Genomic DNA, 16,199 nt, shown 5'->3' with positions numbered 1-16,199 from the left:
ACTAAGTTCGAGCCTTTGTTTTAAGCTTGTTTGATAAACAAGTCAAGCCCAAGTAAAAAAATTTATTCGTGAACAAGCTCGTAAATATAAAGCTTGATATAAAAAATGCCAAGATTAGGCTCGTTTATAAGTTAATATATATTTACTTAATAAATTCATTATTATGACATTACACCTATCTTAATAATAACATAGTCCACATGAGACCAGTTACCACTACCCATTAATTTTTCTTTTTGTTTACTTGATTTTTGGTGATACAAGCATTTAATAATGCAATTTTTTTGGATCCCTAGCTAAAAAACTTGACTTATGCTTAAGTTTAAGCTTAATATTAAGCTCAACTAATTAATCAAGCCAATCTCAAGCTTTTTGACATTCTCACGAGTTCGAATTTAAATATTGCTTTTAGGCTTGTCTCAAGTTTGAACCCAGCTTAAGCATTTGATTTTTATTGACGAGCCAAGCTCATACACGCACTATACGGCAGAACTTGGCTCGTTTACAACGCTAAAGAATATTGCTAATATATATGATTAAAAAAAAAAACATGGATTAATCATATTCTTTGCAAAGAATTTCAAACTCCAATTTTTTTTTTTTTTAATCTTCAGTTTGTTTAAAGGATTTACACAAAATGAGAGATCTTGGAAAGTATATACTACATATATACATTGGACAGCCAATAATGTAGTGTTGGAACATTTGGCGTTCAAATAAAGCTATGCTTTTAATTTTAAACCACAATAATAAACACATCCACTGAGAAAGAATCACCAATTGAAAAATTAATTAGTTCATTCATCCATTCAAAATTATCAGAACTCAGATAATAATCATATCAAATTTAATTACATCACTAAGATTCATCGAAAGTTAGATCTAAAGGCAGGTTCACTAAAGCCGAAGCTAAAAGTGAAAACATACTATAAAGTAGGCTTTAAAAGCCCACTAAAAAAAAGGAGAGAAGGAAAGCAGGCTTGAATTGTAAAATGCCTAAAATTGAATATAAAAATTAACTACTGCTTTAGCTGAGCAGCCAGGCCTAGCCATGGCTTGGATTCAGCTGGCTTAGTTGGGGGGGCTTCCTCTGGGTTGTTTATTTGGTATGGTGACTTTGCAGTGATCCTGTAAAAAATGCCATGTGAAAGTAACAAAGATCAATTATTGAAGAACAAATATATAATAAGAATACTAATTAGTTTCTCTAACTGTAGCCACAGCTTGCACAAAGAAACATCAACCAAAATTTTTTTTTTATTGCTAATTCATTTCACTTTTGGTCATTAAATAATACAATGGTTGAAAAATATACCAATCTCAGAATGGGAGACTGATATTAAAACCTAAACCTACCCAAACCCCTCCAGAAATTAATTTAGCAAAATTTGCTCTAGTGATAATCAAGAATGCCTTGAATTTGATCCCACAGCTGATGCTGTAAAAAATTAAAAAATGCGAGACCACTCCAATCACCTAGGAACCTAGTGTACAAGTTTATTTGATACATCTGCAGCTAAAGTTACACAAACAAATGGGATAAGAATTTAAAAAAAAATATGTTTTCCAATGTTTTGTTCCAAAATGCCTACCTATCTTTTCTCTTCTCCAAGAATCGGTGCAGTGAAGCTCTCCTTGCAATTGGTAAATCTGCAGTAAATAAATAAATACAGACTTTAATCAACAAACATATTCAGCATGATGCTCTAAACATTCTATTTTTCGAGCTTGTTGGTAAAGAAACAAAGGCAATCACAAGAAATTACCAGCAGCAAGAGGTTGAGGAGATGGTTGAGCGCGTTCGCTAATCACTTTATTGCCAAAATTTGGAGGAACAACGCCGCTAGAGCTAGTAGCAATTGAAGTGCTGGATTCAGCAGAGTTCCTGGCCAAGTTAGGAGCAAAGGCAGGCTGGTTGTTAGTAGCCGGATTAGAAGCAAAGGGGGTGTTGTGATTCTGGGGGGTTCCCTTGCTTGCTAATAGCATCACTTCCTTTGCCTTGTCAGCCGGAAAATCATTGAACACGATTACTTGTCCACCATAGAATATTGTCATTTGGGCCTTTTCAGGCTCTGCTGTGGCAGGCTTGTTCAATCTGGAACATAATAAACATATTACAATCAGATAAACAAATATTTCTGTACCAAGATTGTGTACTATAGCTTCTATTCTACTTCACCATGTGCAAAATAGTTATGATACACCATGTGCCCCAATTAATCAACCCAAATCATTAAATAGTCCATATCTATGGTTGATGATGTAATTATAAGCCATAGAACAACTAGAATACCCTATTTCCAACTTATATTTTGGGCATACTTGATATGGGTATTTATGAAGACTAGTTAAAAAAGCATAAGAGAGAGTGAGTAACTGAGCTTACCTAGAGTCAGCAATCTTTGGGACCTCCTCCTTAGGAAATGGAGTAGTAAACCCAGCAGGTTGAGGGAACAGATCAATGGATTGAAGGTTCCGATTGGCCGCCTCGCTTTGGCCTGAAACATCACTTAATTTCTCATTCACCGGAAATAAATTCATTGTTGAGGCTGATTGACGGTACATCTCAGGTGTCCCTGTTACAATTCTACAAATTATTTTCTAAACCTTGGCTTAAAAAAAAATTAAAAAAAAAAAAAAAAAAATCTATGAAAAGTAAAGAACCTAATCACTACCACCATGTTTCAAGGAGAATTAATTTATAATACAATTTCAGGAGGGCCCTTTTCAAAATCCAATTAGACCCAAGACCAAGTCTTTTTACAGACATAGGTTGAGAGATATTCTCAACAGATATTGAGAGGGAACATTTAGAAAGCATAAAGAGGAAACAAAACGTTAACTACTTATATTTTTCTTGTTATGAAAAAAAAAAAAAAAAAAAAAATTTCGGATTTGAGTGTTTTGAGGAGAAAATCAAGGACATGTCCTACAAGTTTGAACCATCAAATAGGAATATTGATATTTTTGTGGATATTGGAATAAAGAAATTTAAGGTAACTTTTACAGATCCATGTTCTGGGTTTTTCTTAGAATCACATACCAAAATGGAAATTTGGGTTCAACTTATGCTCCCATAATTATAAACTAAAAATGAATTAAAGAAAAATAAGAAACTATAAACCTATATCATCAAACATAAATAAGCTACTGAAATCCCAGCCTGACTACGACTATTTGACTTCAGTTAAGATTGTGTTTCGTTTTCATTTTCATTTCAACAGAATCCCCAAAAAAACCAGACCAGTATGAAACATTAAAACTTTCAAATCCCTCTCTCCCTCTCTTTTCACAACCGAAATACCAGAAATTCAAACTGTAACCCAAAAAAAAAAAAAAACAAAAACAAAAACGTACCGTTGGATTCGATGTTGCAAGTCATACCGAGGCTGAGATCTCCAAAGGAACCCTTCTCCTTAAGGTACTGACTCAGCAAGCTACACCTCTGAGAAAAGCTTGCCTTTTCCGGCAACTTCCCTTGCCTTTGCCCTGAAAACTCACAAAACTCCGACGAGCTCGTCATCTTTCTTTGAATATTTTCCAAACAGACCCAGATACAAAATCCAATCCCAAATCCAAAACCCAAAAAAAAGTTACTCCTTTCAAAGGTTCAGAGAATTATCAAAATTTATATATAACCAAACTCAGAATACACCTCGTTGTTTGTGCTCTCTCTCTCTCTGTACTCTATGACACATATATTTTATCTCTCTCTCTCTCTCTCTCTCTCTCTCTCTGTGCTCTATTGTATTATATGTATGTGTGTACCTGCTTTTCCTATCTTCTCCTTGAGGCTATAATATATAGTATTATTATATTTTTGGTAATGGTTATTTTGGTTGAGAGAGTTAAAGCACGAGGAATATATGGTGCTTTTTAAGCTTGTTCCTCGCACCTTCGAGGAGTACACTTTATTATTAGTATTATATTTTATATTATTTTATTATTTTGCTTTTTATTCTTGTTATTTCAAACACGTGTTCTTTGCATCAGTAAACGGCAACCTTTTTTTATTTTTCTTTGTCAGTTCTTCATGCCAACTTGCCTTTGGCCACGGTTTTTGTATTTTAAGATTTCGATTGATGTTACCTTATTAGCCCCACCCCAGCTGTACATTACTGTTTCACACGTGGGATTCAGTATGTTTGGTCTCTTTATTCGGGGATTTTGTTTTTGTGTATTTGGTATTTACATTACTATTTTTTTTCCCCTTCAAACTTTTTATTTTTAGAAACTACGCTATAAAAAGATTAGGGCAATAGTTTTCCTCCAAATGGGGTTGGTGGTGACTGGAGATTCTTTCGGCTTATTACTTGGAAGGTTATACAATTATCTGTGAATATTAAATCACATGTTTTGTTAAATCATTTAAATAAGTCACATGTTTATTAAGTAAGGTTGTAAATAAATCAAGTTGTTTATAAAAACTGTTTTACCTCGACTTTGAAATTTTTGTTTTACATTGTTTTTTTAGTAAATAAGTTAGGTGCAAACCTAAATTTAGACTTTACTATGAAATGAGTCAAATTCAAACATACTAATGCATCTATGGACGAACGTTTGAGAATGATTTACAAAAATATACACTTTTTTTTATTTTTAAAAAAAATTCAAAGTTTCAATGGAGGAATGAAGATTAGAATACTTGACATTTTCGTTGGAAATATTATGACAGTTGCTACGTGGATCTTCATTTTTTTTTTTCATAACAATTTTTTATATAAAAAAAAATACTTAGATATTAGATACTGTAAGTTTGTAAATAAGTTCCTCATAAATTAAATTAGCATTTTTGTTGATAATATAAACAGTAAATTTCATAGTAAAAACTAAAAAGTATATATGCTTTTTAACAATACAAGTTCGGTTAATTAATTTTTGATAAATTGATTTTTTATTAAGTTTCTAACTATAGCTTATTTATTAACTATTACCATAAATTTCAAAAAAAATATATATTACCATAAATTTGGGAATAAGTAAAAAAAAAAAAAAAAAATTCATGATGCTTACCCTATATGGAAAAAAAAAAGAGTTAATCATGTAATTCATGAACAAAATTGAAATTGTTTGATAATAAAATAATCAAAGATTGAACATGTAATCTAATTTGTTGATAAGTTCAAACGTGACTTGTGTTTCAAATAAAAGTAATAAACAATTTTGAATTCTTAGTAACCTAATGGCTTGGTTTATTTACAATCTTACTTTTAGGTAGGTAGTATGAATAAAAATATGCGTGAAAAATATTTTAAGTTTTCATACGGTGGATTGCAAAAACTTTCTTATACAACCCAATTTAACGGAAATTTCTATCAATTTTGGTAATGATTATAATTAAAATGATTGTTGTTAGGTTTTAAAGATTTAGGAACTAAATGTTTTAGAACTTCAATATGTAATGTTGGCAAACCATGATCAAAACTTAGAGTCTAGATTTAGGCTACTCAAAGTATGTTTATTGTGAAGTTAGAATCGAGTAATTATAGAAAATTATTATTCACTTTCTGCAAGGCTCGATCGATCGAAACTCGTGCAGAATGTTTTTTTGCAGAATTTTCCAACTCAACCCAAGCCCATATGACGTGTAGGGTTTTATGTTTTACCTTAAGTATAAAAGGAAAAATCCTAGCCACGTTCTCAGGTTGTTGTTTATACTGTGTGTGTGAATTTTTTGTGAGATCTAGAGGTGTTTGCCTTCATACACACTTAGGGTTATCTAGACCAAGATTGATGTCGAGAGCTTGGTGATTGCTTCAGGTGCTGCACAAAGAGCTTAAAGAAAAACATAAGTGGGAATCCTTGTGGTTGCTATGAATCCAAGAAAGAAGTAGTCCGTGGACTCGAAACTGTCGTGTGGTTGTGATAGTAAGTTTTCTACTCGAGATAATAATAGGATGTTAGTGGTCTAAGTCGCTATTGTAAAACTTCAATTCTTTTATAGTGGATCAGTTTTACCTTGAAGATAACTAGGTTAAATCTTCCCCAGGTTTTTTACTAGTTTAGTTTTCTTGGGTTATCATATCGTTGTGTTATTTATTTTCCGCATTGTTTACATGATATGATTTACTTGTGTTAACCTAGATTTGAATAATTTACTTAAGTAATCACTTCACAAGTTTATTAACCTAGATTTGAATAATTTACCTAAATAATCACTTGGCTAAATAGCTAGGTTAATCAACTTGTGTTTTAAGGGGTCTAAAAACGTACAATTGCAATATTATTTTTTCAACAAAAGGTTTTAAGTTGTAGATGCAAAATGAGTACATGTATTTTCTTCAATTAATTCTATTAATTTTTTTCTTCTAAAAAAAACTAAATATATATTGTGTAGGGGTGAGCTCCCTTAGAAGGTACTATCCGTTTTGGGTGAAGACCCTCACGGATTTGTCCCACATCGGGGAACTACGCCTCCCACCTTCAACTTATAAGTGCTGGGCCTAAGTGAAGGTGTACCATCGTGTGTGCCACATACTTTTTAGGGGAATATGTAAAACTATATTAATTACAATAGAACCAATTTGACAACAATAATGTTATTGTTATTATTTTATCATTAATTATTTATTTCCAGTAGCTTATCTATCTATCTATCTATCTATATATATATATATATTAATAGACAATGTTTAGAGAAAATCCAATTAGATTCTACAATTGAAATCCAATTTTGCCATGTGTCCTAAATTATTTATTTTTGGAAGTTTTATTTATTAATTTTGGACTTAAATGTGAGACCGCATCATAAATATTTATTCAAGTGAGTTATTGAGTACAAAAACCAAAGAATCTAAAATTAATGAACCATAAAAGGAAAAAAGAAAGAAAAAAAAGTGCTTCACAATATTAAAAATTAAGAATAAAAAAAATATGGACAGTTTACATTTTATACCTAATAATATTTTTATAAGAATTTTTAAAGAGTTAACAAAATATAAGAGTGACTATCAATAGTATTTAAATTATATATGTAGGAATTTTACTGTACGTCTTAATGTATATCTTTTAAGTATATTCATGGGGTTACAAGCTAGTATATATTAATAAGTAAAGTTTAGAGAAAATCCAATTAAACTCTACAATTGAAGTCCAATTTTGCGTCATGTGTCCTAAATTATTTATTTTTAGAGAGAGTTTTATTTTTTAATTTTGGAGTCAAATGTGGGACTACATCATAAATATCCATCAAAGTGAGTTATTCCGTACAAAAACTAAAGAGTCTATAATTAATGGACAATTTACATTTTCTACCTAATAATATTCTTACAAGACTTTTTAAAGAGTTAAAAAAAAAAAGAATAACTATCAATAATATTTAAATTATATACGTAAGTATTATACTATGCATCTTAATATATATATTTTAAGTACATCCATGCATATGCATAGGATTATAAGCTAGTATATATTAATAGGTAAAGCTCAGACAAAGTCTAATTAGAATTTCAAATTAGAGTCTAATTTTACGTCATATGTCCTAAATTATTTATTTTTAGAGAGTTTTATTTCTTAATTTTAGAATCAAATGTGAGATCATATAATAAATATTCATCTAAGTGAGTTATTAAGTACAAAAACCAAAGAGTCTAGAATAAATGAATCGTAAAAAAAAAAAAAAAACAGTGCTTCACAATAATAATAAATAAAATAATCATGGACAATTTACATTTTACACCTAATAATATTCTTACAAATTTTTTAAAGAGTTAACAAAATATAAAAATGACTATGAATAGTATTTAAATTACATATATAGAAATTATATTATGTATCTTATTGTATATCTTTAGGTGTATCAATGTATATGCATAGGGTTACAAGTTAGTTTGCATAATATGAGACAAAAAGTTAAAAATTAGTCTATTTTCAAAAAGCTGAAAATGATATTATTTAAAATAAAAAAGAAAAAAAAATCAGTTATATTCCAATGCTAAATACATACTAAGTACTCCAATTTGACAACAATGTAAAATTTTTATTGGAACAACAACCTTTTATGTGAACTCATAATTTATACTATTATTTTTATTATAATCAATTACCCAAAAAAAAAAAAAAATTACAAGTTCCTTAAAAAAAATCAAGAAATATTTGTCAATTTATTGTTAAGAATTGGGTGATGTTAAATTGTTAATAAAATCCAATGCACAGAAAAATACAAGACCCCAGTAGACCAGACCACAGCACAATACCCACATGGGCAGCTGCCAATAGTAGTAAAAACAAAAACAGCAGAAAGATAGAGGGATGAAGCAAAAGATAGCGTGTTGAACGGGAACGGGATAGTTTAGTAAATGGTCATAATTGGATTGGGAGTCTATGGCGTTAAGAATAACGTCGTTACGTGCCGTCCTGCAGGTTAGCAATACGACCAAAGTGGGCTCCACACCCACATGTCTTTGTTTTTCTTTTTCTTTCTGATTTTACGCCTATAAGTTTTGGATTCTAGTAGGTTGAATTAGTTAATTTTTTTTGATGATTGGATAAAAGATTTTGAATTTAATTTTTATTTATATAAAAAATTAATCGATATCTTAATTTGATGATAAAAAATTATTATTAAAAGTAAATGACATAAGTTAAATTTAAAAAAAAAAAAATCTGAGCATGTAATATAATAAATAAAGAAATAAAGAAATAAAAGAGAAGCGGCAAGTGCACGTCTTGACCACCAATGAAAAGCTGAAACGAGTTTTAAAACCGTAAAAAGGTTTGTTGATTGAAACTCCGCGTGTTTATTTCCCATACCCCCAAAGGGAAAGGCCAACAAAAGCATATAATATAAAAAATATAAAAGCATGGATCATGGATCATGGGTCATGGTTGGATTGGACATCCACAATTGCACATGCTAATACTCTTTTTTTCTTTTTCTTTTTCTTTTTCTTTTTTTCTTTCTTTTTGTTTCTTGGGATAGTAAAACACATGTTTCTATATATATTTTATATATATATATTTATTGTGATTTGATAATCTTGCCGGGTTTATTAAAAAAAGAATTTTATAAATCCAAGTTGAACGATAACCCCTTTCATCTCATTTTCTTTGTTTCCTCTTATTAAACATCGAACCTTTTAATAAGGGGGGTGTTTAAAATAAAAATAATATAAACTTTTCAAGAGGACTTTATTTATTATATTATTATTTTTCCTTAAATTAAAAAAAAAAACTTAAACTATTCTTCTTAATTTTAACTAAAAAAAGAAAAGAAAAAGAAACATGAATTGTATTATATTAGAATTTTGAAATGAATAATAAATATTTCATGACATCTCGTTAGATAATACATATAGAGATAGAGTCATATTATCAGATGCCCTTACAGCAATTATTAATAAACCATAATAAGAAAGTTTTAACATCATTTTCGCGGGAAATATAAAAAACTGTTAACAACATTTATTGTTTTACCATTCTCCTAATAAAATATTTCTAAAAATAGCTCATAAATTAATGTCTTGAGGGTATTGATTAACATTTTCCACGGAGATAATAGCAACTCGAACATTGACTCAAATAGGGAAGATCCATGCCACTTACAAATCCTATGTTTGGACATTAGGACTCGAGTGGGGTGGAATTGAGAAGTAAAAATGGCTGACCCATAAAAAAATCCCAGTATTCAAGATGAGAGGCTAAGATCTTAGCCCCACTTTAATTCAAATTATAGAAAATTTGAGTGACTATTCTCTTTTCTCATTTTATAACGTAAACGCAATTGAAAGTTTGAAACTAAAGAATACTCACAATAAGAAGAATTTCATTATTATCGAGAGAACCAATATCCTCAAGCTGACTTAAGAATAGGAGAATGATTTTTTTGGTGCTCCTCCTTACTACGACAACTGTACTTGATCACGTTTAGACCACACAATCAACTGTTTCATTAGTGAACAAATAAAACAAGACCGCGCGAATACGTTCTTTGTTAAACTTGACTTTGTTTTTATACCTTATTTTATGATCCAAAAAAAGGGTTAAATTATCAATTTATTTTTTGAGAGAGGTTAAATTATCAATATTAAATATTAAAAGTCAACTTCTCATTATGCTTATCCAATTTTTTATTTTTTATTTATGAACATTATGTTTATCCAATATATATATATATATATATATCATCATGCTAGTTACAGGCTTACAGCTAGTATTTGTCATTGTATGGTACAGCTAGTATTTGGCATTGTATGGAAAAAAAAAGTTGTGAATAAATTATATATAATATATATATGCTATTACAGTAATGCTAAGATCATCTAAAGTTGCGCAATTTTTGTCACAACTTGATATGTGTCAAATTGTGAGTTGTAAAAGTGTGATGATAGGTTCATATGAAAACACACCTTTACTACTTAGAACTCACGGCACAAAAATTTATGCAAATTTATGTGGTCCGAGTATTGTTCGTATAGGAGATTCAAGATATGGAAAACATCACTCTCATTATACAGCTCATACGTCTAGAAAAGAACATCCAATCTCAACGTATTAACGTATAAATAGTTACAAAGAGTTCAGGACCACATATTTGTTTACATATTTAGATGTAATTTTTTTTTTTTTTGAGAATCCATTTAGATGTAATTTAAACACGTGACTAGTGGTAATTGAATTACTTTTCATTAAATATTAATAATAACCTAAGGTGTAAATAATGTAACCTAATTATAGGTTAAAAAATATAAATTGTGTCAAAGTATGCGAACAAAAATTAATAAAAAAATTATCATGTTAATTAGTACTGCTAGGAGAATTGTTAATAGGCAAATATTGACAAGCATTATGTGGTCCCACTTGATAAAAAAAAAATAGAAAAATGAAAGAAAAAGACATAAAATTAGCCCCACAAGAAGCTAACTTCATAGCCTATGAAGCTGCAAAAAAAAGACATAAATTGTGTTTGGATATTAATGAAAAATTATAATTATTTTACTATTTAACTTATTTTTGTTACTATTCATAGTTCTATTGCACTTTTTGATACTATTCATAGGCTTTGTTGTACTATTTTCCTTAATCTATAATACTTTCAGTAATAAGTTTTCAATTACAGCAAAATAAGCAGTATTCAAACAGACCCCAAAATTGCTGTTTTCGTTAACAAACAATTTTATAAAAAATTTGATACCGGTTTGGTTAGAAATATAAAAAAATTAATTTTTTTAATGAAAAATTTTTAAAAATACATCTTAAACCGACATCCTTAAACCATTCATTAACATTTATTTAAAAAAAAAAAAGAAAAGAAAAAAAAAAGTGAATAATAAAGGGACATGATGGAAATCCCGTGTGAAAAACGCGGAGAGAGAGAGAGAGAGAGAGAGGTGTAGCTATTATAGGTTAAGGGTAGGCGGCTACAGCTAGCTAGTAGCTAGGTCGCACATGCACGGCACAACTCCACACGAAAATTATATATAAAACGTGGCGAAAGGCGATTGGCTGGAAGAGATAGGGACATTTTCCTCGTGATCTTGACGTCTTGGGTAGTTTTTTTTTTTGTTTTTCAAATATGGGTTTGGTTTGGTCGTGTGGTCCCCTGCTTTGTCGCATGTGGTAAAGCTTTTTCTAAGTGTGTGTTTGAATTTTTTGAAGAAACAGTACAACTTGGGGTATCACGGGTTTGATGACTACTACTGACCTTCTCTTTTCTTTTTACACCACGTGATCTTCGTGTTCACTCTCTGTACTTCCTTGCGAAACACCCTTGTAGTTCTCTATATTTACAACTCTACCACCTGCCGACCCCAGATATATTTTAAGGTATTACTTAAATAATGCTAAGGAGTAACCACCGGCATTGCCTTTGCTGTGAACTGAACTCTCTTTTTTATTTTATTTTTTGTCCTTCGTAAGCTTTCACAAATTCGACACTTTTTGGTGGATCATCAAAGCAAAATATTCTTTTTTCTTTTCTTTTACTTATTAACAATAGTTGAGTTAGACAAAGTCTTTTTATTTACTTGGAAAGAATGGGAATTTTTTTTGGGGTTACTTTTTCGGTTTCGTTGGTATGAAAGAAAATACTATTTTTTGGAGCGGAAGAAAGTATATTTGTTGTTAAAGAAGATTAAATTAGGATCCAGTAAATGGTATTAGAGTTTTATTGATTTACACCTAGTTTGGCATTATAGTATAATTTTTTAAAATCTCACATTTTCAAAGAACAAGTATACTTTAGCTTCTTTTCAGCAAAAAAAAAAAGTAATGTTAAACACACACTTAATCTTTGTTTGGATATCAATGAAAAATGAAAATTATTTCACTATTTAGTTTATTTTTGTTATTATTCATGAATCCCACGACACTTTTTGATATTATTTATAAACCCACTGTACTGTTTCAATTAATTTTTACCTTTATCTATAGTACTTTCAATAATAAGTTTTTAGTTTCAGCAAAATAAACGATATTCAAGTAGATCTTTAGTGGATGATTTATTGTGTGAAGATTATATTTGGTACAAGTTAGACCATGATTAGATTGGTGGTCGGTACCAGTAGAGTTTGAGAGAAGATTATATTGGTACAAGTTGGCATTCCATTTTATTCAAAGTGTGAATAAGTATGGCTTAAACTATGGAAGTGACAATTATTTTGTTCAAGAAAATTTTGCTTTGACTAATGTGAAGCTACCCCAAAAAGAAAGAAAACTATTTGATGGATTTTTGAGTTAAGGTGGAGATTATTGGCGAATTTCCCAAAATTCCTATTGAGGCTTGGAAAGCTATTTAGGTTGAAAGAAAAATTAATTTGAGTACTTTTTGGGTTTTCTTGGTGAGGAAGAAATCCTAATAGGCTCTTTAAAATCGCTTATATCTTTAATTATTTCATGTGTGAAAATACATTCTTAGTTTCTACATTTTGAAAGGGTTTATATTTTGGTCTTCGTGTCTTTAATTTTACAAAATGAAACACAAAAGACCAAAACAAAATACTCCCAAAATATAGATATAAAAAATGCATTTTGCTTATTTAATTTTAGTCCTTATACTTTTTTAAATGTTTGAGAACCGTTTTTGCCGTTGATTAACAAATGGAAAATACTAACATTGCAAAGAAAATTGAGGATTGGTCTCAACTTACCATCCTCAAACTCATCAACGAACTTGATCCAAAACTCGAGTACCTAAATCACAAACCCATCGAGTCAGTGCTTATGAGTTATGACAGTTTGGAGGTGGTGTTTCAGCATGATTGATCAAATCTCCCTGGGGATGAGGGCGATTGGGTAGATAATGGGTTTGTCATTTGTATACATGGATTCTGGCTTGATTTTGTTGATGAGTTTAGGCTTTTAAAGAAAGTAATTTGAATCACATTCTCAATTTTTATTTTTATTGATCTATTCAGATTATTTTTACATGTAGAATGTCCTCTAACTGATCGAGTTACTTGAATTTTTGAATGTCTTGAATAATAAAATCCTAGACTCGATCAATCGAGTTCAGAAAATGACTTGGGAGTTGGGTCAAAATGAAATACCTAATTAGTTAGACTTCAATACTTGCAGCCCAATTAATACCAATAACTTGCTGAAATGGACTTCAAAAAAAAAAATTTCCCAAAAAATCATATGGTGTATGGACCACTATTATATGATCATCCATTTATAGAATTAAAGTACTCAAGACAAAGTCACAAACCTCTATGCATCGTCTATGAAGGTGTACTTGCTAGAGAGACCTTTCTTTGTTCATGGACCACATCAAAACTCTAGAACTTGTGCAGTTGTGCTCGCCAATGATTTTATTATTTTATTTTGGGCCAGTGGTGAAAAGTTTATTATCTCTCATCTTTTTACCCTATTATTTACCATGATATAAATTACATTCTTTACGGGAATTGAATCTGCTATTACATTTAAAAAAAAAAGAAAAAAAAAGAGGCTTTTTTATATATATTTTTTACAATTGATAGTATAATTTCATTCCTTCCCACTCTAGTACCGGTATCACTTGGATCTAGGTTTATAAATCCTTTTAAGCTTTTAAGTCTTGAAGAAGTACCAACTCACCTAATATGAGTGGTAATAAAAAAAAAAAAAGGTTTTTTTTAAAAAAAAAAGAAAAAAGAAAAAAAGAATAAAAGAGGCATATTTATTCTAGAACCGTATTTTTACATGCACTTATTGGTAGATGACCCACATTGTCTTTTCATTGGAGCGTATATAAATAGCTAAATAGAAGTTAAGCGATTTACTCAAAATGGGAAGGAAGAAAAAAAAAGAAAATTATTGTTTTGTAAAGAAGTTGTCATGTCAAGAGTGATTGAACAATTTTTAATTCCTTTTGAGAGTTTTCTTAGTGCTTATCTTGAACATTAGTTATGATGAGGTTACTTGCTTTCAAGCCAAGCACTAGATGCGCATGTGGTCTTAATAGTCGGCTCTCTCTCTCTCTCTCTCTCTCTCTCTCTCTTTCTCTCTCTAATTTTTTTTTTTCCAGGGATAACTCCTTTTATCTTAAGCCTTAATAATTTACAAAAGCAAGGAATATGTTGAAGCTGCTGGATTCAGATGTCGGCATAGCACAAGAAGATAAAAAATTCACGGTCTTTGAGGTCTATTTGAATACAGTTTATTGTTAAAAACTGAAAACTAAAAACTAAAAACTGAAAATACTGTAACAAAATAATTTTTAAATGTGTGAATAGTACCGTGGGACTTAGTTTTAATGAAAATTTTGCTGAATTAGTTTGTCAGTGCATAGGACCCACTGACAAACACACAAACACGTTGAAATTTCATTTCAGCGTAATCCAAACTAACACTAAGACTCCCAAAGGAGTCTATGGATGGGTCGAAAAAATCTTGTATACGCCGATCTTATAAGACTAATATGTTATTGACACATGGATCCCATTAAAAGAATCTATAGAGATCAAGAAAATCTTGTATGCACTGGTCTTACAAGACTAACGTTTCATGAGACTAGCGTAATCTTGAATGTGTAAGGACCATCTTTGTTGAAATTTCAGCGTAATCCAAACTAACACTAAGACTCCCAAAGGACTCTATGGCTGGGTCGAAAAAATCTTATATACACCAATCTTATAAGACTAATATTTTATTGATACATGGATCCCATTAAAAGAATCTATAGATAGATCAAGAAAATCTTGTATGCGCTGGTCTTACAAGACTAACGTTTCATGAGACTAGCGTAATCTTGAATGTGTAAGGACCATCTTTGTTGCTTATATGTGTTTTTGTATAATTGTTTTTTTTTTTTTTTTAGTTTACTTTCTCTAAAGCTTATATGCAAAAGGTTGACACAGAAAATATAATAAAGCCTAGATAATGTTAGAAATTAATAATGCTTTAAAAAGTCGTATATAAATAAATAAGCTAATATACAAAAGAAAATAAATAAACTAATCCAAATGCAATACAATATATCTAAGACTAAGAGCATTCTAAACAATTATAGAACCTAATGATATATAGCATATGACCCTATTGCATGCTACAATTTTATTAATAAGTACAGATAGGTGATAGGTCTGATACCTCAGTTATCATCTACTTCTTACCTATGACCTTGTTATATTAAATTTCAAGCATACCTTGTCAAACCAAAAATTATTTTCCTATGAATCATTTCAAAATCGGTAATTAATTTTAAATATTTCAATAAATAACTTTAGAATCCTTTAAAGAAATTTATCTTTGAATCATTACAATGTATGAAAAGATGATTAGATGGATAGATATAATTACTAATAAGAAGTATTGACCTTAATCCATCTTAATTAACAAGTATTGTTTTTAGTGTATGTTTGGATAGCGGCAAGCGTCCCACGTTTTGCGCGTCCAGTTTTTTTAGTGGGTCCCAAGTACTGTTTACAGGATTTACGAGTACTTTTTTCAGAAAAACAACTTTAAAATTGGGTCTCATCGTATTATTCATACATTTAAAAATTATTTTATTACAGTATTTTTAGTTTTCAGTTTTCAATTTTTAGCAATAAGCGATATTCAAACAGACCCTTAATACTTAATAGGCAATATGTGAGGGAAGCACAACAGGAAATTTAATATGATTCGCGTGAGGTTAATATTCAATAGAACTTGACGTTAAGTTAAGAGAGAATCAATTTTCCACAATCAAATACCTTTTGACATTGTCAGCGAATCACAACAAGAAAATGTGATTCTCGTGAGCTCAATTTTCAAATGCTCAATTAGGGCATTAAGTG

At 30.0% G+C, this 16,199-nt stretch overlaps 1 protein-coding gene across 2 annotated transcripts; it reads right to left on the bottom strand.

Moving 5' to 3' along the window:
* Positions 1–780: 780 nt before the first annotated feature.
* Positions 781–3,859, bottom strand: LOC115968420 (protein TIFY 10A). 2 transcript variants are annotated; one of them, XM_031087818.1, is made up of 5 exons: positions 3,358–3,859; positions 2,387–2,498; positions 1,767–2,095; positions 1,593–1,650; positions 781–1,128 (listed from the first exon to the last, which is right to left on the bottom strand). In XM_031087818.1, the coding sequence occupies exons 1-5, from the start codon at positions 3,521–3,523 to the stop codon at positions 1,020–1,022; spliced, it is 774 nt and encodes a 257-aa protein (XP_030943678.1). In that variant the 5' UTR covers positions 3,524–3,859; the 3' UTR covers positions 781–1,019. The 2 variants fall into 2 exon arrangements, with proteins under 2 accessions (XP_030943678.1, XP_030943677.1); XM_031087817.1 differs by having other exon boundaries at positions 2,387–2,576; positions 3,358–3,857.
* Positions 3,860–16,199: the final 12,340 nt, after the last annotated feature.

Source organism: Quercus lobata, chromosome 11, assembly GCF_001633185.2.
Source record: "Quercus lobata isolate SW786 chromosome 11, ValleyOak3.0 Primary Assembly, whole genome shotgun sequence".
NCBI classification, from domain to species: domain Eukaryota; kingdom Viridiplantae; phylum Streptophyta; class Magnoliopsida; order Fagales; family Fagaceae; genus Quercus; species Quercus lobata.
The sequence above is the reverse complement of the archived record's forward strand: the minus strand, read 5'-3'. Positions and strand labels throughout refer to the sequence as shown.

Excerpts from the sequence above, each read along its gene's own strand:
- LOC115968420 (XM_031087817.1), bottom strand. The coding sequence starts at position 3,523 with ATGACGAGCTCGTCGGAGTTTTGTGAGTTTTCAGGGCAAAGGCAAGGG. Across the intron at positions 2,096-2,386 it reads CCAAAGATTGCTGACTCTAG|ATTGAACAAGCCTGCCACAG; the intron begins GTAAGCTCAGTT and ends ATTATGTTCCAG. Across the intron at positions 1,129-1,592 it reads TTGGAGAAGAGAAAAGATAG|GATCACTGCAAAGTCACCAT; the intron begins GTAGGCATTTTG and ends CATTTTTTACAG.